The 25,858-nt window shown below is 40.5% G+C and overlaps 1 protein-coding gene across 3 annotated transcripts in view; it reads left to right on the forward strand.

The window, feature by feature from the left end:
- LOC311252842 (NXPE family member 3-like) overlaps window positions 1–25,858 on the forward strand; it is a 28,867-nt gene that overhangs the window by 2,363 nt on the left and 646 nt on the right. Inside the window, exons 2-9 of one of the 3 annotated variants that reach the window (XM_084346407.1) lie at window positions 1,138–1,403; window positions 15,102–15,209; window positions 17,957–18,121; window positions 19,514–19,954; window positions 21,441–21,736; window positions 22,397–22,467; window positions 23,590–23,793; window positions 23,878–25,858. The exon at window positions 23,878–25,858 is cut by the window's right edge and continues 118 nt beyond it. In XM_084346407.1, coding sequence (XP_084202533.1) covers window positions 18,017–18,121; window positions 19,514–19,954; window positions 21,441–21,736; window positions 22,397–22,467; window positions 23,590–23,793; window positions 23,878–24,431 — 1,671 coding nt within the window. In that variant the 5' untranslated portion in view covers window positions 1,138–1,403; window positions 15,102–15,209; window positions 17,957–18,016 and the 3' untranslated portion in view covers window positions 24,432–25,858. Of the gene's footprint in view, window positions 1–1,137; window positions 1,404–14,931; window positions 15,210–17,956; window positions 18,122–19,513; window positions 19,955–21,440; window positions 21,737–22,396; window positions 22,468–23,589; window positions 23,794–23,877 lie in introns of those variants that run through there. The other 2 variants (XM_084346406.1, XR_014621585.1) reach the window with 2 other exon arrangements.

Genomic DNA, 25,858 nt, shown 5'->3' on the forward strand with positions numbered 1-25,858 from the left:
ACCCCTGACAATAAAATTTAGGCAAACACAGGGTTTCCCCCAGAAAACTTGTTGAGCCCGGTGGTAGGGTGGCCCACCAGCGGCCTCATGGTGCCCAAGCGTGTTTCTTTGTGTCAGGGGCCTGACCCTGACCATTGACTGATGGCAGGGCCCTATAGGTAACAGATTCATTAATGGAGTAGTAGAACTTAGAAGGACTGATTCCATAAGGCTTTAAGAACAATGTTAAAATTTGAAAAAATAATCATTATCATGTGTTATTATAAGACATTTATGTAGCACCAGGTCTTACAGATTGCACTCTTGAAATGCTGTTCAAACAACCACAAAAATAAATAAATAATAAAAATACTATTTAGATAAATAATATCAACAGTCTGCACTAAAAACTAAAAAACAACTGCCTGGTGTCTCCAGAGATTTTTGTTTTTTTCCTCAGAGTTTTTTACAATCTGGAGTCACGTGAACATGACCAAGCGTCTGTTTCCGGTCAGTCGTCATGGAAACGTGATACTCTGTAATCTACTGTTTGGACCAGAGAAAACAAACGCGAACCGTATGAGCTGAAAAATGAAACGCTGGGTCATTTTCACATCTGGTGAAAGCACCTCGGCTCACGGAAGTCCGGAGCTCTGACGCTGCAGGGGACGACGTGCTAACAGCTAACAGCTACTAGCCGCTGCAGCAGCTGGCTGAACCTCTAGAGCCGCGGCTCGGCTCATGTTAACGGCTACGAGGTCGACGTCGACTTGGTGCGTTCCTCTCGGTCAGCTGGTGAAGCAGCGGTCTGATGAGCATGATGTCCATGACATGTCCCGTTATGCGCGACGAAGTTGTGACGTTGTCAGGTGATGAAAAAGACACCTGATCACGAGTTGATGGAGCGCAAAAACTGATTTAAAAAAAATAAATAAACAATGCTTAGCCTGGCGGGGGGGCAAGTAAGACCTGGCGGCCCGCCAGGCTTATAATACACTGGGGGAAACCCTGCAAAAAGTATGTGTAAGATGTACAAAAAATCCTGCTACGCTTTGACAAAATAATCTAAAGAAAATATGTTTATAGGCTATATTTGTTCAAAAGTAACCACCCAGTTGGTGTTTGTTCATCATCTAAGGTATTTTCATGCTCTGACAGGTATTAACTTGGGTTAACCTGGATCCTGTGCTGTTCTTTCCTGTTTGGTTTGTTGGAGCCACCCAGAAGGACAGCCTGCTATTAACTGCTGTAAAGCAGGAAGTACTGGTCATTTAGTTTCAGTATTACAATGTGGCAGCAACTGAGGATGTCTCCACAGTCTTGCTGCATCCATCGCTTGAAGACTTGTCTTCAAGCGAAGACTTGTAAGTGGATATGTTCATTACTGACATATTGATGTGGAAAAAAGCGTCTAAGAGTCTATGGTGAGTTGTATATTTTATTAGTTGATGGCATACAGTATAATGCAGCTAAGATAACATACTTAAGCTAATATCCTATGTATTGTGATTGATTATTTCATCAGTTACTAGGTTGACCCTGTGGAGTTAGGTTTCTGGAAGCAATAAGTGCACAGAGAACAATGTGTCATGAAGCAGGGCTCGGTTCAGTAATGTTCTGAATTGATTCTGACCGATATATTGGTTGGCTGATATTATTGATCTGTCACAGGTATATCTGTTCAGCATGTATGTTATCTGATATGGGCTGGTATGAAAACTTCTTTTTTGAAAAGAGATTTAAATGCAGAAAAAGATGCTCTAATTATTAGATGTCGATGTTGGTCACAGAACGAATGGAATGAGCAGGGAACAAAAACAGCTTGTGTCAAGTGAGTCAAGGTTAGATAAAAAGGCTATGTTCAGGGTGTGATGATGACTGAATGTTACAGAGACAGAAAAATTGAACAACAGCCCAGTCCTTTTATGCTGAAAGGACACCTTAACTAAAATTGGATATTTTGTCTTTTAAAGGGGCTCAGTGGAACGTCTGTGTTGTGCTCGAAGCCAGTTGTTAATTTATGTTAACAGTCTCCATTTCTAAATTAACGTTAGAGTAGCAGCCACACACCAGATTCATGCCACACACTAGCTAGCTAACAGCTAACGGTTAACTGTTGCTGTAGCTTTTTCTTCTTTATCCGTGATATGGTGGTTTGCAACCAGTACTAACCACAATTAACATTATAGCACATTACATTACCACAACCTACGACAACAAATTGATCATTTATTCAGCCAGGATAAGATGTGGATGAGGTGGGCATAGTGAGAACAGAAGCAGCAGTCAATATACTCTAATAACCACTATGTTGTTTTAAGCAGTCACATGCTGAGATGTCAAATGATTCAGAACAGTGTTCATATGATGTGCAGTATGCATGAGGGAGCACAAGCGTTTCAACTTCCTGAACCGTCCTCACCCTGAATGTCAAGTCTTGAATCAGAACAGGAAGTGTCTTTGATTGATATTATACCCTGCCCTATCTTCTTGTGCTAAAAGCATAGTAGTGGGATGTTTATCTTCAAAGGCACAGGCTATGTTCAGACTGCCAGCCTTGTTTTTGGCATTTCCAGATTGTATCCAGATTCTAGGAAGCCTAAAAGCAAAAAAAAGCAAAAAACAAACACATGAAATGTGCTTTTCGCAAACTGGACCCAAACTGTATTTGGAGGTGGTTTGATGTGTGATTCTAGTCATATTAGATTTCAAAGTGTCTCTTGTGTCGGTTGCAACGTGACACACAATGATGTCAAATCTAGAACCACAGAGTTGCATCAGATCAGCTGAGCAGACTCTATGCAGCTACTAGCAGAGCAGTATGGAAGACAACACAGACAACAACAGCCTGTGGACAGTCAGCCTGAAACATATCATCTACCCCGTGACTTGACAGTGTGATTGTTTGGGGAGAGAGATAAAGGATCTCTATTTCTCATGCTGTTGGAAAGCTGCGTCACCATCGTACTTGGTGACTGACGCCTTTGTCGTTACCAAAGCAACCAATGAGGATAGGTTGGTGATGGCTGTAAACAAAACTACAATCTAATCACTTGCTAAGATTAGTGTCTTTCAGATCTGATTTAAGGAACAAATATGATTTGCCTGCAGTCTGAGCATACAGTAGCCACAGAGACGAAAGGCAATCCAAGTACAAGAGCACACAGTGTCGCATGTAATGCCGTGGTGGAATGCATAATTTCTGTGGACCAAACAACAGTTTGTGGAAAGTGTTTTAGACATGCTTGATTCAAAATCTTGTCATACTAAGAGGCAGTCCTGGGTCTATTGTAGGGCCCGACCGATATGGATTTTTTGGGGCCGATGCCGATACCGATTATTAGGGGGGAAAAAATCCGATAACCGATTTATCGGCCGATTTTTTTTTTTTTTAATATATATATAAAGTTTTAAAATGTTATTAATTTAAGTAATATATCTACATATTTACTCATTTTTTTTAAACAAATGGCTTACACTACACCCCTGGCTATTTATTTTAACTGTAATAAAGATGATAAACTAATTCTTCTCTGCTTATTATTCAGACTGTAGCGGGTGTGAGTGTGAGTCTGATTTGTCAACCTCCCGCACTCACACACTCGTCATCCTCTAAAATAAATAGCCTCAATAAAAATAAAAAAACCTAACTCACGTACATCATAACGTTTAAAAGAAAAAAAAAATCAGGAACACTCGATATACTGTAGGCTACTGCTCTTCACGCCGACAGGAAGACCGACTGATCATCTCAGTAATATATCACGGATTTATCATGAATCAAACTCGGACCAGAAAAGCGTTTTCAACTACTCGCCTACTCGTTGAATTGAAACTTGTTGACTTATTGTTTATTTCACAAACTTGTTTATTTACCGTTGAGGCGGACCACTCTCCTCCGTGCGTCCCTGCCGCTGCCTGCTCCAGATCAGTCACTCTGCTGTATTGTGAGGTGGATAGTGGATAGTGGATGGAGTTTGTCATGAGGTTGGTGCGCCCTCTACGGGATAAATAGCCTAATGTCGGGGGATCTTTTCAAATGGGGGAACATTTTCAAAGTAAAACCAAGTCTTATTCCCTGCATTTTATTTCTGAAAATATCGGTGACAATCGACAAGTTTTGGCCGATTACCAATTAGTCTCAAACGGGCTATAATCGGCCGATTTAATCGGCTCGCCGATAAACCGGGCCCTAGTCTATTGTCTGCAGTAGACGATAAGACTCAGGAAACTGAGCATGGCATCAGGAATTTCAGTTGGAGGCCCTTCCTGTGTGGGCAATACAAGCAGCAAACGCTTCCCCTTAAACAGCCAAAAGCCCACGTAGTGTATCCTGTCTGCACCATTGCTGTTTTGATTGGACACTTTGACAGTTCTTTCGTCTCTGCAGTGAGTAACGGGTCATCTATAGAACCTGGTGGTGGCGCATAAGTAGGCAATGTTGTTTTAACTACAGCAGCACCACTCTGGCGTCAGTTAGGCCATGTGGAGGATCAAGCCTCCAGCAAGAGCGGTAGGCTTTGAAGCTAACTTTTTGCAGTGGTCAAACCATGTTATTACAACTTCTGATGTTAAATCCCCAACAATAAAAATGCTTCCTTTTTTAGGAATATCAGTGAGGATGGATGGAACATCAGGATCAATAAATGGCAATGGTACGATTAAGTCATGAGCCCCTTTCACACAGAGATTCTGAATAGCGCCGCAACAAAGACTCACTTCTACACCGCCATTGTTTTTTTTCACTGAACCAAGAAGCCCTGGTATAACGCTGCTCCAGTCTGTTACTATCCCCACTGGCAGATCAGAGGCGGAACCAGACTGTCCCCCCATTCTGCCTCTTTAACATTTTTACAGTCGGCGAGCCAGAATAACGGCACAATACTCTGTGGTCTTGAGTAACGATACCATTACTTTCTATTCCAGCAATGCATCACTGACTGGAGCTGATCCAGTTTCCATTTCCAGCAGAAATAGGATATTGTTAATAGTGCAATTGAGTACACTTAGGCTTGAGAGATGCTTCATAATGAGTGCACTCAATCTATACTTCATCTGTGCTATGTAGAGCAGGGCTATTCAATTACAAAGTCAGTTGGGCCAAATTTTAAAATCAAGAAATGTAGCCGGGCCTGACATGTTAGGCGCCCAGTAAGCAGCTGGTAATGACAAATTTCAAACCAATACAGATCAATGTGATGAAAAATATAAATTTTTTATTCATAGTCTCCCTTTTAAATTTGGTAACATGACAAAGGCACATCAAAAAGTGCATAAAAACACAATAACAGCTGTAATTGAATGGAACCTGTGGTAGTAGAAATATGTTTTCATTTAAATAAAATAAATAGAATGAAAAAATAAAATGAAATTCTGTAAATAATCATTTTGGTCACATCTTAACCAGGCCTATCTGCATTTAACTGAATAAAAAAAGAACTGTCAAACATATGAATGAAACTAATCACACATCTACTACTGCAGTTTGTTTTCAGTCACCACGTGTGATTAGGAAACTCTTTTTAGTTACACATCCCACATTACCCCGCTGACTTTCTCAATGGGAAAAGTGACATTTTTTGTTCTGAGCAAGAGCAGTAATTTTTGGCTCATAAGATGTCAGTGCAATTCGAAGACATTGGTGAAGAGTGCTGTCAGCCAGGGAACAGCGAGTGCTGCTTTTTATTAAGTTCATGTGTGAAAAGCTTGATTCACGTGTATATTGATCCAAACATACTGAGCACGTGGATGGCTACTTTTTGAATTTTGGGGAACTGGTGCCTGTTGACATCGCTCCAAAACTTCACAGGTCCCTTTGTACGAAGCTCTTGTGCCATAGTTAGGGATGACTGCAAGTCCACAAGTTCCAGTATATATTTCCCCTCATCTATGGAGGGGACCACCTCCTTTGCTCTGGTGGATATGTCCCCTGCTGTTGCAACAGTGAAAGGGTCCCTGGCAAAGCCCATTACTTCTGTGGCCAGAGCAAATCCGTCCAATCGACTGACAAAATTCTCTTTCAACCTCGCAATGAAATGTGTCATCACATTTGTGATATGTGCCGGGGATGAGATGCTTTTGCGTAGTGTTGGAAAATGCAGCATTCTGCCGGTGCTCAAGTCTGTCCCGCAGAGGTCCAGTTTGACATGGAATGCGCGCATCTGTTCCACAAGATCAGTGATATTTTTGTCTCTGCCCTGTGTTCCCACATTTAAGTCATTCAGGTGTTTGAATATGTCACACAGAAAGCAGACATCAGCCATGAAGTTGTCGTCCAGTGTGTGTTTCAAGTGTGCTTCCGCCTTTTTTTACTTGCTACTGTGGAGGAAAGTTGTAATCTCCTCTCTGAGATCACAGAAACAGTCCAGTGCTTTACTTTTCTGCCACAAGCATTGACACACGCTCCATATCCAGGCCATTGTCTTTGAAAAAAGTTGAAATCTTCTCAAAGACTACCTTGCCAGTTGTGTGTCCTTCTAACGACAGTAAGCCAACCAGTTCCTCTCGGAAGCATTTGATGTAAAAAAAAACGGACGTATAAGCAAAATTGTGCAGTATCAGTTCTGTCCGTGGACTCATCTACTGCTATAGACATGACATTGGCTTTCTTCACTTCATTCAACAGCGTTTCAAATACATCTGTAGCTAGAATTTCAACCCTGCGAATGTTTGACGTGTCTGACGGGTACATTTTCAATAACAGATGTCACACTCGTTTTCATTTTGTCGTCATTTATCACTTCATCCACGATGGCCAACAGCATACAACAGGGTTTTCCCTGGGTTTTTTTGAGACCAAGGTGGCAAAGGCTGGAGAACCTGGATGACATGCGCGCATGCAAAGTGTGTGAGCCGACCTTGAGAGTGTGGTGTATTAAGTGAAAATTCATGATTTTACTAATGAAAATCTTATTTTACACCAAGATGGATTAAAAATATTATATTATTATTATTAATATTAATATTATTATATACCATACACTAGTTCATTCCTGCTTGTACAGTATACTCACTCACCCTTGTCTGGTTTCAGTCTGACCCTCATATTCTGACTGGCTAGAAGTGGTAGATCATTGGAAAACATTTACAGAGTACAGTTAATTAACTTCACCATACAGAGATACTGTTGTGAATATGTTGACGTCATAGGGAGACGCTAGAAACGCTAGAAAAGAGGCTCCAGAAGAGGCATGACCATACGTGTCATGGTGATGACGTGTTTTTTTCAACGTTTTTTCCGGTGTTTACCTGTTTACCTGTCTAAACATGTACACACTGACTGTTTATAATCATATGGATGCTGTTACAATGTGTTGTGATTGGGATCCTGACCCACCAAACATCCTGGAAAGTGACAAAGTTTTTCTCTTAATTACATAATTACAAAATCACCATCAGTAAACTGGACGCTGTGTGACTATTTCACTCACGGGGAGGGAGGTTGTTTTCTGGGGGAAAGTTCACTGAAGTCTCGGTGGAAGGCTGACGTCGCAGTGATTTTTTTCATCGCAACAAAGTTGAAGTTTTTTGCCGGGGACAAACGCTGTTTTTCAGGCAGAAATGTGACGAAGAGTCGGTAGGACCGACAGGCTGACAGACAGTCCATGTATAACTGTGGTATTTTTTTCCTCATAAGTTTCCAAAGACAGGACCAGTTACTACGTTACTGGTGTTTGGTCCTGTAGCGTTGCTTTGTGGGACATTTCTCTATATTGTGTTGAGTGATGGACCTGTACAGTAATCAGACAGTGAACACTATCAGACGACACGCCCTCATTCCGCGCCGCCGGCTTATCCGCTCACACTGGTTCGGTTCGCCAATAATGCGCCTCTGATACTACCTCCGAAGGCGCATCAGAGGCAGAGGGAAATTTCACCCCTCGCTGCATCTGAAACTTTCACACAGAGGCGGATGCGGAGAATTGCCGCAGGATCCCCGCATGCAAAAGGCAGTGTGAATGGGGCTACTCTCTCTCTCTCGTTCTTGCTGTCGTCTGCCTGCCACACATGAAGTTGAGAACTGACGTTACACTCGTGACTTCTAGCTTTTAACACAGACACTAATATTTTAAACTAAACAATAATCTCTTACCTTTATCAAAGTCCTAGAACTTTTCTGCCTTTATTCTGTTGGAAGTTGTAACATAGTAACCATCTGTTTAGCATGCTGGAGTGGGAGAGGGAGGCGTCACGTGACACGCATGCATACAGCGCAAATGCTGGTGACGTATGACGCATGTGACGTTCGCGCTGTGTGGAGGGTGACTGTTCCCCATCCGCCCTGTAGAGGCACTACAATCCTCATATTTCTATTGTGTGAAGATGGATGGAAACCATCATTTTCTGCCCTTTTTCAACCAAGGCGGCGGCCAAAATCACCAAGGCGGCCCGCCTTTGCCTTAGATAGGCAGGGAAAACCTTGTACAATCTATCACAGTTTCAGAGTCAGTAAATGGCCTTTTCGTCTTCGCCAAAATCCACGAAACATGGAGGGAAGCAGCTGTAGCTCTCACTTGAGCTGTGCATGTACGCACCATCGTAGTGCAGCTCCGGTTGTAAGATGCAGTCAAACTCTGCACTTTCACCGCTGTCTCCGGAGATCCCTCTGGGAAGTTTGTCTGGAAAGTCGGGTGTTTCTGGATGTGGTGCCTCCAGATATTGTAATCTTTGAGTACCCCAACGCACTCATGGCATATTAAACACATGGGTTTGGCGTTTGAACTTGATGGTAAAATAAAGTATTTGTCAGTCCAGACAGGGTTAAATCGGCGGTTTTCATTGTCAATTTTACATTTCAGATTTGAAAAGGACATGTTTTAGACTAGGTATCTTGGCAGTACTTCTGACAGCACCGCTAGCCACGCTTCAAAACAACGCGCTGCATTGTGGGTAGACTGTTGCTAGGCTATGAGGAGTGTTGCATTCACGGTCTGAAACACTTGAAACGTCTTGCGGAACGAGTTGCCCTCTCCATCTCTTCAATTCAATTCAATTTAGGTGGGCTGGACCACAGGCTGGGACACTCGGGGTTTGGTTCTGGGCCACATGTGGCCCACAGGCCGCTAATTGAATAGGCCTGGTGTAGAGGCTTCAAGGATGCTGAAACTTGAGATAGGTATGGTGGTGAAGGAGGAGCTGCTGTATTTACTCGAACACACAAATAGTGGACTGATGTGTCATGTGCTTGGTTGTGTAATGGACTCATTGGAGTTTGTCAAAGACAACAAAACAATTGTTTTAAACTGTTGAGGCTAATACCATATCAGGATCAGGCAGCAAGTCTGTGGTGGCCATCTGAGGGCCTTGTCTGTCAACTAGCTAGTATTTCTCTGGACTTGTGGGTTTTTTCCATTGGCATTTTTTGCAGCCCCGAGCCAACCGCGTCATGCTGATTTGTGTTTCCGTTACCAGTTTGTGTCCAGAGATATGTCCAACATTACCAAATAATCGTGTTCCGGTCTTTGCATTGTTCCATTTACCCACCTCTGACAGCTGATTCAAAGCCCACCAACTCTTATGAGCACTGCAACACTTTACTTGAGCACTGTAGCACTTTATTATATTGTATGTCTTTGGTTTCGTTGTGTTTCTCAATCCATTGTAGCACAACTCCAACAAGAGTTGTGCTAAGTTTTATTCGTTTTTTTTATCTATTTATTTTTTTCTGTTCGATTTCTTTGTTTGTTTCTTTGTGTGTATTACTGTCTATCTGTTGTTTTTGTTCTCAGTAGTGTTTTCATGTCCCTTGTGTCATTGTATATTTAAATGGCTTTTAACATCTTGCCAGAGGACTACAGTTGGAAATTAGCCTCTGGCTAACACTGGCACCTTTGCGGTTACATTCATTAATGTGCACTGTCCTCTTTAAATAAAGGTTAAAAAAAAAAAAATAGATGCGTGACATGTCACGACCAGAGCAAACTCGTGACCCTCTTTTCCCCCCACAAACACTCGCAACTCACGTCTGAAGGAAACCAGAGAGAAAGATTCTCTTAAAATGTTATTGTGTTGAGCTCTCAGTTCTTTTCTTGGCTTCTCACTGAATCTCTGTGATTTGAAGCGTAGTTCCTCTTCCTGTACGGTACTTTCAGACATCTGCTGCACTTTTCTGTTTCATCATGTTTGCTTCCACCTTGTTCAGGAGTCGTGTTGCTGCTTCATAATTAAAGCATTTTAAATAACTAAATAATATAGGACTTTGTCAGCTGCCCGCTGGGCTTGGCTGACGTGCGAGTCAAACGGAGTCAAGCTGAGCCAGCACATGTGTACGGAAAAGCCCCATTAGAGTTGAGACCATGGTTTATAGGCTGGCATGTTGTCAAGTTTAAAGCAGATGTTTTGTTCGTCTCAGTTGTTCGTGCTTGCAAAAAAACAAAACAAGGATCATCACAGGACACTACAGGCAATGTGAAAGTCTTTGGACATTTAATAGGAACCCTATTTATTGTTTCAGATTTGATAATTGCAGCTGAAACTGACAGTTTTTCATAGAAATAGATAAACCTGTTGCTCCAGTATCTACAAGAAAAATGCTGCCAGTGTGAAGGCTTTTTATCATTTCCACACACAGGTAATCCACTTCTCCTCTCCTGTTTACTATCTACTGATATCTGCCTCTGAAACCAAACTCCTGGTAGCTTCCTCTACCAAGCCCACTAGCTCCTCCCTTCTAACCAACATCCTGACCAATACCCCTTTAACTGCCAGTCAGTGTGGGAAGCCACAGGAGAAATCTTTGACTTTGTTCATGTGATCATTCTCAGGATTGTCCACCCATAGCCATTAAAGGAAATGCACTCTGTGTCTGCCCTGCATGGCAATCCTCTTCCTCCTTCTCTTCTTTCTTATTTTCCTATTTCCATAATTCCTCCTGCATTCTCCTGTCTAATTCTTCAACCTTTTTTTTTGTTTTTTGCCAAGTGTATGTTTCTCGTAGAAGATGTTTCTCCTATCCTGCGGTGGCTCACATTTGCCCTATGCACTGGCTGCCTCTGTCATGTATTTATAATCCCCGTTTGGATCTCCCATTTTGTTTCATTCACAATGTCTCGTGGAAATTTTCAAAAGCATTTCTTCTCGGCAAAGGATTATCTAACTCTGGGCAGAATGATTCTTCCCAGCCTGACAAATTGTCCACAAAAGGATCAGTGTAGAATCTGCCACAAACTCGTATTTTGGAGTCTCATTTGGATCAGGAACATTTGCTCAGATACTGTGTCACAGGGTTTTTAAGAGTTCAACTCAAACTTGAAATAAAACTGAGAAATGAAATAAAACTGTTTCTCTTTCTATGGAAACACCACACCATCCTGGTTTTTATGAGCAGCCCTTCTGACAAGGGGCTTCCAGCTCAGTATTATTGCTGATGTTGTAACCATAGATACAGTAAGGTCCAAAAGTCTTAGTCCATTAGTCACAATACTTCTACATTGCATTTGTTCTGAATGAAATATAAGTGCAGTAATACTATCACAACGGTGCAAGATGGCAGTCACAAAACGTTGTTGGATGTAGTTGAGATAAAAAAAAAGGCCAACTTGGAACCGATGCATGCTGAGTACGCATTAATATTGTAAGTAGTCATGTGTAGCATTAGCATGAGCATTTGGGCTGTTTCTGGAAACAGGGAACAGGAATGTCTACCCTGAAAGGCAGGAAAACATTGTGAAATGAAAAAATCTGAGTCAAATTAAAGCAAGTAAACACTTAATTACTGACTCCAAAACCAGTGTATAATCTCTGGCTTCCTGCCGTTGAAGTACACTACTGAGAACTCCAAGAGCCTTTGAGCAAGAAAACACTTGATCTGAGGAAGTCCCTTTGGCTCAAGAAAAATAGCCCAGATCTGTCTAGTAATAACTCAGCTACTGCAGAGATCCCTTATACTGTTCCACATTTACAAGCAGGGTGTAGACCAGGGTCGGCTAAGCAAAATCCAAACTTCTGCCTGTTAGAGTGTCATCTATAGTCTGTTTAGCTTCAAATAATCTTAGACTTTACATCTTACCCTGTCATCATCTCTTATGTGAGATGTGATTTGGGTGTTTTTGTAGGGGTATAGTATGTGTGTGAGGGAGAGTTTTAGCAAACACTCTAATCAGCTGGGTGCCGATGCATCATTGGGTGTTAACAATCCCCAGTTACTGTGCCTGTATGCAGGCGTGGAAATAATGAATTACATTTATTTTTCTTACTGTAATAGTCGTTTTTTGTGTGTACTTCATTATGAAAAATGTGTAATTTTACTTTAACTTGAGTATTTTTAATCACACGTACTGTACTTTGCTATATTTTAAGTTACATCTGTTACAGATTAAGTTCAAAAGTCACATGAAAAAGTTTGGCTGTCTGAGAGAATGGAACAAAGAAAGGAGCCAGATCAGCAGCTGCAGCAGAGGAGAAGCTGCTGATGTGTTTGCAGCTGCAGGAGAGCAAAGCTCTCAGCAGACACTCTGGAAAACATGTATGTTCAATGTGTATGCTCCCTGACCGAGTTTCAGGCCTAGTAGTTTGTGAACGTTACAAAAATGCACAACAGATTAATGAATTTAAGGATAGTGTCATTATGGGGTAATGGTTAGCATTATTGTACCTCAGCATAGTGTAACAAAGGTTTGTACCTTCTTTATGAGTTATTTAATGCACCACCCATTGAGCATGCCAAGTGACCCAAATCAAACACCCATGATTTTGCATGAAAGACTGGTTATGGTGTTTAATTTATCAGCTTAATAATACTTGTTGCACTCGCCTTGGTGTCCATAGACTTCTTGTTTATTGTCTGAATTTTGTCCTCTTCCCTGGGTAATTCTAGTGTGGCTACATTGACTCTCCAAGTAATGTACACTGCTTTAATCACACATCAGATCTTGATGAACAAATTATTCAAGTTGAAAATGTTTACTGATGTACATTGTATAATTTGTTGAGAACAAAATGACGCCGCAAAAGTCAATGGAAACCAAAATCATCAACCCATAAATTAATTCTCCACTCCTTGAAATAACTTACACACATTACTCACATAAAATATGGGCTACTGTTAAATCTTTGTGGTCACGGGGTAATGTTAAACATTTGAACAGCTGATTTTACCGTGTTTACCCAAGTGGGGCATTCAAGTCACATTTAGTCTTGCATAGCAAGACCTCTCTCATCTGACCCGTTTTCAGTTTATTCTCCCCACAAGTTATCTAGTCTCGATTATATAACGCAATACCATCACTTTGTCCACAATAGGGACAGGGCACTGAAGGCCGCCAGGCAGGCAGGAAAAGAAACCATTCTGTTAACGTTACATTACTTAATACTGTACTTACCAATTTGGCGTTGTCTCTTCCAAATAATTCAATCACCTAACTATCCATCCATTATTAAATGAAATCGCACACTTCAGGATCCTCCTTACCCCGGGAATATGCACAAACATTAATGGTGCATGGGTGCAAAGCACATTGTCCATTGTAAATAGAACAGATTCCAACGATGTAATCCACTAAATCACACGTTTCCAGATCTCATGTCTTGTTATCAAACAGACAGTTACTGCTATCTTCTCAACTCAAATTAAGGACTGTGTCCTGCACATCTCTAAAGTTACTATATCTATGTTACAAAGCCTGAGTTTCACTGTAATTTATCCCCAAAAGGGTGGGAGGTACTAGGAGGAGAGAGAGGGCCCTAATGTTCAGTTCAACAGTTCTGATAAAGTTAATACCAAAGATTAACACGCAGGGGTTAACATGCAGCAATGGTGGATGGAGAGGATGGAATTGAACCTGGGCCACTGCTGAGGAATACGCCTCCTTACAATGGGGCGCACACTCTCCCAGGTCTGCTACCAGGGCACCCCAACAATATACTTTATGGTTTAAAATGACACCAGCTCACTGAAACAGCACAATTACTGGTAATTCAATCTAATTTAATGCGTCTTTTTCTGCATTTTAACCCCTACAATAAAGACGTGCAATATTGGAGCACATCGGACAACATAAAAGCAGATACCGATATATCTGTGATAGGCCAATATCAGCCAATAATATCGGCCAATCGATGTATCATTCGGTTTTAGCCCCACTTCTTATGTGAATTATTAAGGTTAATATTTTCTCAGCTCCTGGGGTTTTTTGTTTTTGTTTTTTACAAGTAGACATGGTCTTGATTATATCTTATAGGTCTCTATAGGACGGCTTACATGTTTTTAATTTAACGCGCCAATGTTGTTAATAGTTTTCAAGAATATCTCATTGATAGCTTGATATTTTACTGAAAAATGTCATTACTAATTGTAATTAATTTAAGTTAGATTTTTGTAGCTACTGACCAGCTTGGGTGATCTCTTTAGTCCCAACATTATCTGTAAACGCTAGAGCCCTAGTGAAATATTGATTGCCTGATATTATTTGCTAATATTGGCTTATCACAGATACGTCTGTATCTTTGTATATGTTGTTCATTATGCACTGATATGAAAACTTTTTATAATGCAGAAAAAGATGCTTGGGGATAATTTAAAATTGTTAAGTCTCTAGTGAAGTTTACTGTTTCAGTTATTTTAGGCTGTAAAGTTTATTGTTAAACTATAAAATACCCCGCCTCTGTTACATCTCTGTCACAAAATAACCACATTTGAGGGGTCATGCCGATGTATTGCAGTTATCCACAGAAGATGTCTTCGCCTCACTGACATGAGTCTGCAGGTCGAGGTACTTCTGATGATTAGTAAAAAGCAGTAGGCTAAAGTGTTAAGTCTACACCTTGTGGTCGATCCAAGTTAGTTTCGGCTGAAAGTTTACAAGAGTGCATTCCTTTTAAATCCCCCTCTCCTCCTCTGCCCACTTTCCTCCCTTTCTCCATGTGGCCTCTGTGTGACGTATGCTGTTGCGTAATACCAAGGGCTGAGGCTAAGTGAGTGAGAGGAAGTGGGACTATTGAAATGCAGCGGAGGTTTTGTCCTAGTCTTTTTTTTCTTTTAAGCGGCCGTGCCTGTAAGAGACGATAACCATATTGAGGCAGTCCTTTTTTGGCTCATGGGAGTGTTTAACAAGATAAGATAGGAACAAGATGAGATACTGATGTTGGTTTTAGCTGTGAGTGCTGTCTGTGATCACTCCCCTCAGAGTCGATGCCTGGAAGTGAAGCAGAAAACTTTCCTGTAAACCAGCAGAAAAAATTTCAGCATCACTGTTGGATGTTCTCACCGTCTCTCCAAATGAATCTCTTCAGAGGTAAGAAACATATGTTTCAACTTATTTCAGTTTATTTGAAGTTTCAATTTATAGACATGAGAACTAAATGCTGTCACTAACCATTCTAATAGATATGAGGTACTTGTATTAAACGTTTCTTTTTCCATTTCAAGCTGTTTTATACTTCTGCTCCGCTACATTGCAGATTGAAATATTGTACTTTGTACTCAATGAATTTTCCTTACCTTTAGTTAACTTTAGTTAACCTTTAACTTAACTTTAGTTACTGCATACTCTCTCCATTCCATTTGCATCCAAAACTTTACTTGAGTGAAAATAGAAAAGTGGTAGCATCTTCAAGTACTGAAACTGAAAGTACTCATTGTGCAGAAATTGCAGCTGGTGGGGCTAATTTGACTGTACATACTTGATTTATAACAATACATTATAATTTATTTGTTGCTTAAATTATTGTATTAATCTGAATTTGCACTGTAACTAGTAACTGAAACTTTAGAATTAATGTGATCAAGGGAAAAGTACAATATTTGCCTCTGAAATGTAGTGGAGAAGAAGTAGCATTAAACTCAAGGAAAGTATTTGTACCTCAAAACTGAACTTAAACACAGCATTTGAGTAAATGTACTTGGTAAATTTCTACCACAGCCTGGGAGATGAGGAGGAAAGCCTTTATCAGGGTAAACTTGAGACTTTTTGTCTCTTTTGCAATTGAATGCACAATTTATTTCACAATCTGTAATAAGAATAAATAAATAAGTTCTAAATTAATTATTTGAATGTATCTTGAAGCACAGTGAAAGTTGCAATTGATTTCATATAATAATGTGTTATCTGCAAAAGTATCTTATGTTTGATGTTTGGTACACATCCAACGTAGGATGGGCCATATGTTTGGCATAACACAAAAGTAATAGTAGTAAGCTAACTATAGTGATATATAGCACTCAGAGAAGATACATTCCACAAACAAGTATTTTTACTTTTAATACTTAAGTACTTTTTCCAGTTAATACTGCTTACTACTTTTACTGTTAATTCTTTTATTCAAGTACAAATTTCCCTCAAACTGTATTTGCAAAAATAACTACTATATGAAGGAAGTTTCTCTCACACTGGTTTGTCAGCATATTTAAGCTCAGTTTCTGCCTTTAGGGAACAATGGTCCATAGACAATCTGTGGCTTCTGAAACATGAGACCTGAATACTGAAAAAACACCCTAATTTTTTCTTTTGTTTGTTTCTGCACCAAATAGCATTTTTTCTTGCTTTTCTTTCCCCAAGTGAATGCTGCAGTATCTGCAATTGTAAATAAAGCTGAGCTAAACTGAACTTCATGTGTTTGTTCCTGGCACATTAATGTTGCTACAGTTATTTAGATATATCAATGTAAACCCTGTGCTATTCATTATAAGATTTACAAAGGAATTATTGCCTGTTTTTGATGCGTGTCTGCAGAAAAAGCCACTTAGACTGTACTCCTTAAATGAAGTCTTAAATTAAGTCTTAAATGGCATACAAAGATCAGATTGTCTGCTGTAGCAAGGCCGGATTAAAAATCGGGCAATTCAGTCAGACCATTTCATTTGTTTACATTTGGTGGACATTGACCATCTGCTGTCAATGGGAAGGGCAAAAGATAAACACTCAAACTACACCAATCAGTCACAACATTAAAAGCACAAACAGGTGACGCTGATCATCTTGTCTGGTGTGGCAGTGTGCATTGTCCTGCCATCCGGGTCTGCCATTGCTGTGGGGAGGATGTACTTTATCTAAAACTGTGTTTGTGTGGGTGGTGTATATCAAGTGGCATCCACATGAATGGCAGGACCCAAGGTGTCACAGCAGAACATTGCAGTGTAACAAGATTATCTAGAGTATTCACTGGACCTGTTAATCCCTTTGTTGTGGCTTATCCGCGTACACCCAGAGGCTGTGAACCAAGCACATGTATCAGTACCATTTATGTACTAAATTATATATACCTACTGGTATACTTATCCACTACTGCAGAGACATGCTCACCTTGGTATGCCTCTGAGACATAGCAACCTTGGTATGTCACTGCAGTGACAACATAACAAGCCAATGCCTCGGCCTTTGTAACCCCAACTGTTGACTGGATGTTATAAATAGTTTCCATTTTTATGTATGTATATACATATATAAAAGTATTTGACTAAATTAAATTTGACCTGATAATGGCTCTAGATGAAAAGTCAGTCATTTCAATTCATCCTGAGGTAAACATGAACGGTTGTACCAAATTTTGTGTTGATCATTCCAATAGCTGTTGAGACCTTTCGTCAAAACCACTAATGTCAACCTCATGGTGGCACATGGCACATGGTTTGACTTGCTGGTGGTGCTACAGAAAAGTCATGGTATCACTAAATTCATACCACGCTGCTAGTGTGGCTGAAAAAAAAAAAGACTGCATCATGATCGTTGCATCACTGCATTTACAGAAATACATTTAATTGATAGTGAGGAACTGTAATTAGCAGAAGGACGCAAGTATTTCTGATCTGTGGAGTGAGACTGAAAACAGATGTCAGTGCACTTGCTCTAAAAGTTAGTTTACATAGTGCGGTATCAGATTGGAAAAGACAGTGTCCAAATGTATTCAAATATTGACATTATGTCGCAAAGGACATTTGTATAGAGAGCATTTCGCAATTGGGTTCAAGTTTTTCGTAAATGAAATTCTTATTCTGAGCATAACAAAGTTTCACATTGTCTTTTTATTCTACTTTCCAATCCAGCGCCAGAGGAACTGGTCTCAGTGCTGTGCTGCAGCCACAGATGAAGACTGATAACTGATCATGAAGGTCAGAGCTTGTCATAAGGAGATCAAGTACACCGTCCTCTTCCTCTTTCTGGCTTTGGCCGTCCTTATCTTTGTGCTGCATAACATCGAGACCCTGGAGGTGAGAGCTTGGTTTTAGTGGGACCACTTGAAGAGTTAGACCCTGTCTGAAATGTTTATATTGGTCGGAATTTAGAATATTGTTTCCAAATATTTGCATATAATCATAAATGCAGTTTGAGTTAAATATATAATATTACATTTCTGCATTTAAATGTCCAGAAAAGACCAGACCTTTGTTATATTTGCACTTAAATGTTAATATTCAAACCCAGAAGAATACATGATCTTCTCCAAACCAACAGTGCGTTTCATTTGGAACCTGTCGCTGTAACTCCCACAAGAGGCTCAGGAATTGAGGAAGGCTGTTTAGACTAAACACAATGTGAATAACACTTTCAAACATGACCTCATCCTTGAACATTTCTGCCTGAGTCCCAAAGAATTTCATTGGATCTGTTGGTTGTTTTGCAAGGACCTCCTATGATCCCACACTACTTACATCTTTTGTTTTGATTGAGAGACACCTAGTGGCACATATCACACACTTGCACACACGTGTTTCTACAGGGAAGTTTTTTTCACAACCCTGAACTGTAATTCACTGACAGCAGAAGCTCCTAAATATAAAGGATAATGCTGGCATTAATCTATACTTTCCATTTCATTACAAGACCAAAAATGTTCAACCTACTGGTTCACATTCGTTACTGCTAAAGACATAAATCTCAACAAATGTGTAGTTTTCAAAAGCCAGTGAAGGAATGACTAAATGTTACTTGAGTTGGACTTTAAGTGACTCGTAAAATATGACTTTTGACTCTGTATCTAAACAAATGTTGGTGTGTTACAATCATAAATAAATACTTTGTTCGGTTCAAAGCTTAAGACTTTTCCTGAATCATCTGCTTCACTTTACTTCTTTTTCCATTACTGTGATCTCTAAACATTCATTTATTAGTGAAGTGAAATTAGCTGTGAAGTAGCTTTTACTTTGATGTCATTAGTGGAGTTTGTGAAAATAGTCCCTGATGATTTGTACATTTAGTGTGGTTCAATCCAGTGTGTATGTAGCAAAATTCAATGCATCTTTTCAACCATGAAAATGTCATTGTCACCATATCAGTATCCCACATTTTCACAGAACAAGACTTTGAAGCCCATGCAAAAGAAAACTTTGGCTTTGACTTCACCATTGAGGTTCTTGCCGTGTGCAACACAGATTGAGTAGCCTACCTTGACACTCCTGCATTTCTTCTATTGGTCAGTGTTTAGAACAGAATGAGAGTCAAAGGAAAAGTAAGCAAAGGCAAAACATCCGGTGGCTAGCAGCTAACAAATTGATTTATCAAAAACCAAAAATAGTCATTTTAGGCTTTGCGGCACTATGAATCTTCCTTCTTGTCTTTTTGTTTTATTCAATATTTGCCATCTCTCTTGGCTGTCTTGCCAGGTTTGGTATAAAGTGAACTCCACCACTGGCCTCCCGAAACCCACCCATCATCACAGGCGTCGTGAATTCTGCTCCTTCGAGCCACTATCCCCTGAGGATGCTCAGGAGGAACGCCTTCTACTAGAATCCACAGCTTGGCCTGAAACTCCACTTTTGCCATCTCCTCTTTCCCTGGAGGAGACCAGTGATCCTGCCCACAGCACCTTCGCCATTCCCCCGGGAAAGGAAGGACGACAATGGCAGATAGGGGACCAGCTGGAGGTCAAGATAAAAATGTGTGATTTTCAAGGACGTCCAAAGAAGACTGGGGGAGACGTCTTACTCGCCCGGCTGCACAACCCGGGCCTAGGTGCAGGTGTGGCTGGGGAAGTGGTGGATCATCTCAATGGCATATACACTGCTGTTTTCTCTTTACCATGGGAAGGAAGCGCACAGGTTGAGGTGATTCTTGACACTGTTATGTTACATGTGATTGTACTGTAGCTGTTTTTAATTTATCTTCTAACTGACTGACTGTTAAGCCCCACTCACCTGAATTACTTTTGCTGCTCCTGTTAACTTTGACCTCTCACACAACACATGTGCAGTTTTTAATGACAACTGTACTCAAAAGAAAACCTTGAAATCTAAACAAAAGCACGCTTCCCATTTCAAGCTACTAGCTTTTTTTTTTTTTAGCCATGGCTAGATAGTTAATTAAGCTAATGTTCGGTCTGTGAGCTGGGTGACAATGCTGCCTCTAGATGACTTGTTGTTGTTGCCAACTGACTTGTCCCAGGCAAAAAAACACAGTAAAATCAGGTCAATAAGCTGTGAAGTGAAGATAAATCCACTTTTTCATTAAACTTAAATTTTAAACGGCTCTGGATCAGCGCAGAATCCGTTGTGACTTTAGGTGTTTATTCCTCCATAAGTTCTGGCTCTGCACCTACCTCTCTCCTCCAGAGCTGTCTGTCGCTGAGTAGATTTAGATTTAGATTTATTTTGCACAATTTAGAAAAAGATATACAGAAATAACAAAGATAGAAAAGAACACACAGGGGGCACCCCAGTAGCTCAGCTGGTAGAGCATGTGACCCACATACAGAGGCACTGTCCTCGCTGCAGCGGCCCAGGGCTCGGATCCAACCGACACCCATTTGCTGCTTTTCATTCCCCCTCTCTGTCATCCCATTTCCTGTCATTCCTAAAATGTCCTATCAAAATAAAGCCTTAAAACAGCCAAAAAATAAATAATAAAATAATACACAGTGCAGGAAGAGGCAGATCATTTTAACTGGTGGCGTCATTTGCGCCGTGTCATTCGCATCACCTTTCGCAAATTGCATCAACTTTGTATGAAATCTACACCCGCGACAAAGTTCATTTGGCTTTTTTGTGGGAACACACCATAAAAGTATTATCCGGGAGGCTCTCATGCATTGGGGAAGTACTACACAATTGATGTGCTTCTTTTTTTTTTTTTTTTTTTACATAAATTGTAAATTGCAAATGTAGTATACAATACTTATCTGCCTTTGAAGTAAGACTAGGTTACTACTGTAGATAGTTAGCTAGACATTAATGCTAAAATTTGCAGAAAACATGAAAAGAGGCAAATAGACTTATTTATTCCTTGCACTTTGCCTCCTTGTTTTTGGTTTTGAGAAGTTAAGAGACTGCCCTCCAAGCAGTGCATAGTATCTCCTACTACAGCTGTACAGTATATCCACACCACTTCCAACATTACGAGACATCTGAAGCTTGACAGACCTGCCATGATTGCTAAGCTATAATTAGACAACAACGACATCCGCTGTTCAGGTCGGGGTTTAGTGAATGGTCACTTCTCCAGATAAGTCTGAAGATCAATTTGCTTTAGATCTGAAACAAAGAGTGCAGCTTAAGAGGTGAACTGAACATGACCGGACTTTGACATTTTTTTCAGGTGACACTGGTTCATCCAAGTGAGGCTGTCACTGTGCTGCAAAGGCTGAGTGTGGAACAGCCAGACAGGATTTACTTCAACAGCGTCTTTCATTCAGGCCACAGCTCCCAAACGACTACCTGTAATGTCTGTTTACGTCAGACCCAGCAGCCGCAGTGCAACTACACTGACGTCCGTACAGGAGAGCCCTGGTTCTGCTACAAGCCACAAAATATGAGCTGTAATGATCGGATCAGCCACAGCATGGGAGAATTCAAGCAAAACCTCAAGGACAAGGAAGAGGAGCTCTTTGACAGGTAAGGGAACGAAGAGATATGAATGGAATCTCGAATAAATGCACACATACACCCCTTCTTGACTATAGGCAGTGAAGATTGAATCTGAAGATGTTGAAAGTTTTAAAGATAATACAGATAAAACTAATCAGTCTAAGTCACACCAAGCACCTCTCCTTAGGCAGTGTATCTTTAGAGTATGATATAAGTTAATCCAAGCTTTCCTTAAAAAAAACACTGAAAAAATTCAAAGCGTGTCGCAAGAGAGGAGCGCATGTCAAGCACACTGTTCCATAGAAAAAATAATGGCTTTACTGGTGACGCATTTCTAGCAATGCGTCTTCGTGTGATAGGTCACAGCTGCCTGCTGTGTAATAAAATCTTGATGACAGTGATGAGACTCAGTAGAGCTGAGAGCAACTGTGAAGTCAGGTGATAATCATCTGTGGGTTCATCACTGCAAGCCACACATTGGTATTACATAGTCATTGGGACCATTGTTTATATGACAATGTTCTGTGTGATTTTGAAAGAACTTTCAAGCAGTTGTTTCCCACCAGATTATTGTGGTTTTAATCTTTAACTTTTTAAATTATCTCAGATTTTTGTCCTCCTTCCTTGTATTGATGTTGTTTATGTTGTAGTGTGTGTAAGAATTGCATTATCTATACTTTTCTTCAGTCGTGTCAATATGAAAGTCCACGTTCGGGCTTCGGGACCTGCCAACATCACTGTGTTGCCTAAAAAGGAAGGTAAAGCATCATTTTTTACTACTGCCACCACCGTCCATGATAATATCTCAAAACTGAATTTGTTAGATTCTGTGAAAGTAGAAACGGTAGGGGAAAAAAATTGTAAACAACTTATCACTTTCTTCGGGGTAGCACTGTCCTGTTTAGAGATGTATCCAGGTCACTTTGAGAAGAGTACTGGGAGCATGGAGTGTGAGGTTAAAAGTTTGTGAACATGACACCAGCTGTTCCCAGTGTTTCTAGTTTCTAAGGATGCATTATACAACACAGGGTTGTATAATGAAATGAAAGCTTGTCGTTCCTTCATGCTACACAAACACAGACCATATGTACAGTTATTTATATACATACACGTATAAAATCAGGACGTAAGTCTGTCGTACATTTCTTAAATTTTCATCTGGGCAAACATAAACCGCAGCAGCAACATGGTGACGATAATATGGTCAGCATCTTCAAATTAAAAAGTTTGCATCGTATGCATCGTTACATAAACTTTGCATCAACTTTCACTGCATTTGAGCAGCAAGCATCAGTGAAACATCAGTGAGTCCAGCTCTTACTGTCCTGCCAGAGTCGGGAGTTTGATCGTCAAATATTGAGGACAGAACGTTGCTTTAAAGGATTGGGCTGATAATATTCTATATTTTCCATATTGCCATCGAGTCCCATGAAAATTGATTCTACTAACAATCATCGCCTGTGAGGCCTGACATATGTATTCCTCTGCCATGAAGCTCCACTGTTGTTCAAAAACTATGAAAAATAACTCATCAGCGGGCCGCCCTGTTGCACTGAGTGACGTGTTTCTTAATCACACTAACTATTGGCACTGGAATTTATTTACATACAGTTCCACATACACTTCTGATCACAACAAATGTGTTTTAATCTGCTGTTGAAAATAATCCAACTAATGTACTTCCATTTGAGTTATGTTAGAAACTACAGCCTTTCAAAAGCAATCTTTTTGTGACACATTAGTCAAATTTACATCTTTAATAGTAATCAGTTAACCTAACTCTCTTATCTCTCTCTTACTCTGTTATTGTCAACAACTCTCTTGTTGACAATAATAATAAAGTAAAATAACCTTTCCATTATTCTTTGACTTATTCTCAGGTCAGCCAAATGTGGAGAGCAGCCTTGTGAAGTCTGGACCTGCTGGCTATTATTACCAGGGTGTGTGGCATGCACTAGGTGGACTAACAGTTCACCAGTTCAACACTGTCACAATCACTCAGTGTCTAAAAGGCAAGGTTGTCTACATGTTTGGAGACTCCACCGTGAGGCAGTTTTTTGAATACCTCAACACTGAACTACCAGGTAGGTGATCCACAAGGATTTCTAGTTACAGTTTGATTTTTTTTCACACTGCAGCCTAATCTGTTCCCTCTGTAACACTTTTAGATCTTAGGGAGTTTGACCTGCACAATGAGAGGAAAGCCGGACCTTTCATATCCTTGGATTATAGAAACAACATCTTTGTGAAGTACCGCTTCCACGGTCCTCCTATCCGCATTGTCCCTGTTCCAACCAGTGAGCTGCGTTACATTGCCAATGAACTCGATGGTATAACCGGAGGTTCTAACACCGTTGTCATTTTTTGCATCTGGGCTCATTTCGGCACTTTCCCCATGGAGATCTACATTCGCCGGTTGCAGAACATCCGCAGGGCGGTGGTGCGGCTGCAGGACAGGGCTCCGGACACGCTGGTTATCATCCGGACCGGAAATCCCAAAGAACTGACACCTATGGTGGCACTAACCAACAGCGACTGGCACTCGTACCAGGCTGACAAGGTGCTCAGAGTCATGTTTAAAGGACTGAATGTTAATTTTGTGAATGCCTGGGAGATGACTCTGGCCCACTACCTGCCCCACGACCTCCACCCAAAACCTCCCATCATTAAGAACATGATCAATGTTATCATGTCCTACATGTGCCCTCGAAAGGGCGGCTAGATTTGTGGGAGAGGGCTGAGGATTCAAGAACACACACTGAGTGTACGAGTTTGTCCTGTGTTTCTACCAAGCAGAGATATGGACTGGAGTCATTGTGGACACTCATCTCGCTGCTAACTGTCTCCCTCTAGGAGAGCCTGTGCCCTGCAAGTTTGACTCCAAGGTACAAGGAACTTCACATGTTCACTGTTCCTCCAAAATCATAATTAATGTTGCTCCAGAACCATCATTGCAACTGACCAATCACTCATGTTATTGTTGTTCCTACTACATCATTATTACTGCTCCAGGACAATCATTACAACTGACCAAAAAGTCCACAGGAAGCAGGTCCTGGTGGACGAATGGGCCAAGTGCAGGTTTGTGTCCTGTGTGGAACTTACTGTTGTTGATTTGTGATTTTTAGACAATGTTGACTTTTTTCAGTTTCTGTTGTAGTTTGATTTTGTTTACACTGCACTTTAATCTGTTCCTGTTTCATTTCATATTTGGCTACAATTAGCCTCCAAAGATTTAACTCAAAATGCAACCAACAACCTATCATCAGAATAATTAAGTTTGACTGAAGCTGGGACACAGTTAGCTTAGCTTGTGCGGGCGGACATGTTCATTTTCCTTTTCTGGCTCGATGCTGTGACGCACGTTGAACTTAAGGATGGTGGCTTGTTAATACATTGCCATCAGTCTCTGTTCAAGCAGCACTTTAGTCAGCGCTGAGTTTAAAATGGGGACTGAAGTAAAAGATTTTTAAAGGTTACATTGTCAGTGGCATCACTTTATTGGCCACCTTTATTGGCAGTAACTGAGCCTTACCAGCTGCCTGATCGGGACTGGGCATGTGCAAGTCTAAACAGTGATGAGTGATTAGCCACTTCTATCATCAGCTTAAAAAAAAGGCAATGGGTCTAATTGAGAATGTTACTGACTAAGACTTTTTAAATACGTTTAATGTCTTCTGGAAGTGGTTTTGAAGTGGAACTTGAAACTGACAAATGAGAAAAAAGGAGACTCATTGCAATGGGAAAGGAGTCATCGCCTTTTTTTAGCACATTTAAAAAACATATATACGAGTTAATTTTGGTGTTAAAAATGTTATTTGTGAGCTTGAGAAGGAATGGTCAGCAAATTTTGTTACAGAGCCAGAGTAGCTGCTTTCAGTCCTAATGCTAAGCTAAGCTTCCAATACAACAGCTCTGCCACTACAAAGCTTAAAGTAGCCAGTTTTTGTTTCAGAGAGTTGCAAACTGAAGTTGTAATAAATGGTAGTGTTGTACCACTTGTGTTACAAATATTCCTCCCTTATCATTTTTGTAAATGGGGTTGGCCAAACATGAGAAATACCCCTCACTATATTGTAATCCAGTTCAAGACCACTGCAAACTACAGCCTTAATAATGAACATGTATCATAGTTAGATATATACCTTT

This window comes from Pagrus pagrus (genome assembly GCF_965226575.1).
Source record: "Pagrus pagrus genome assembly, chromosome: 23".
Lineage (NCBI taxonomy): Eukaryota > Metazoa > Chordata > Actinopteri > Spariformes > Sparidae > Pagrus > Pagrus pagrus.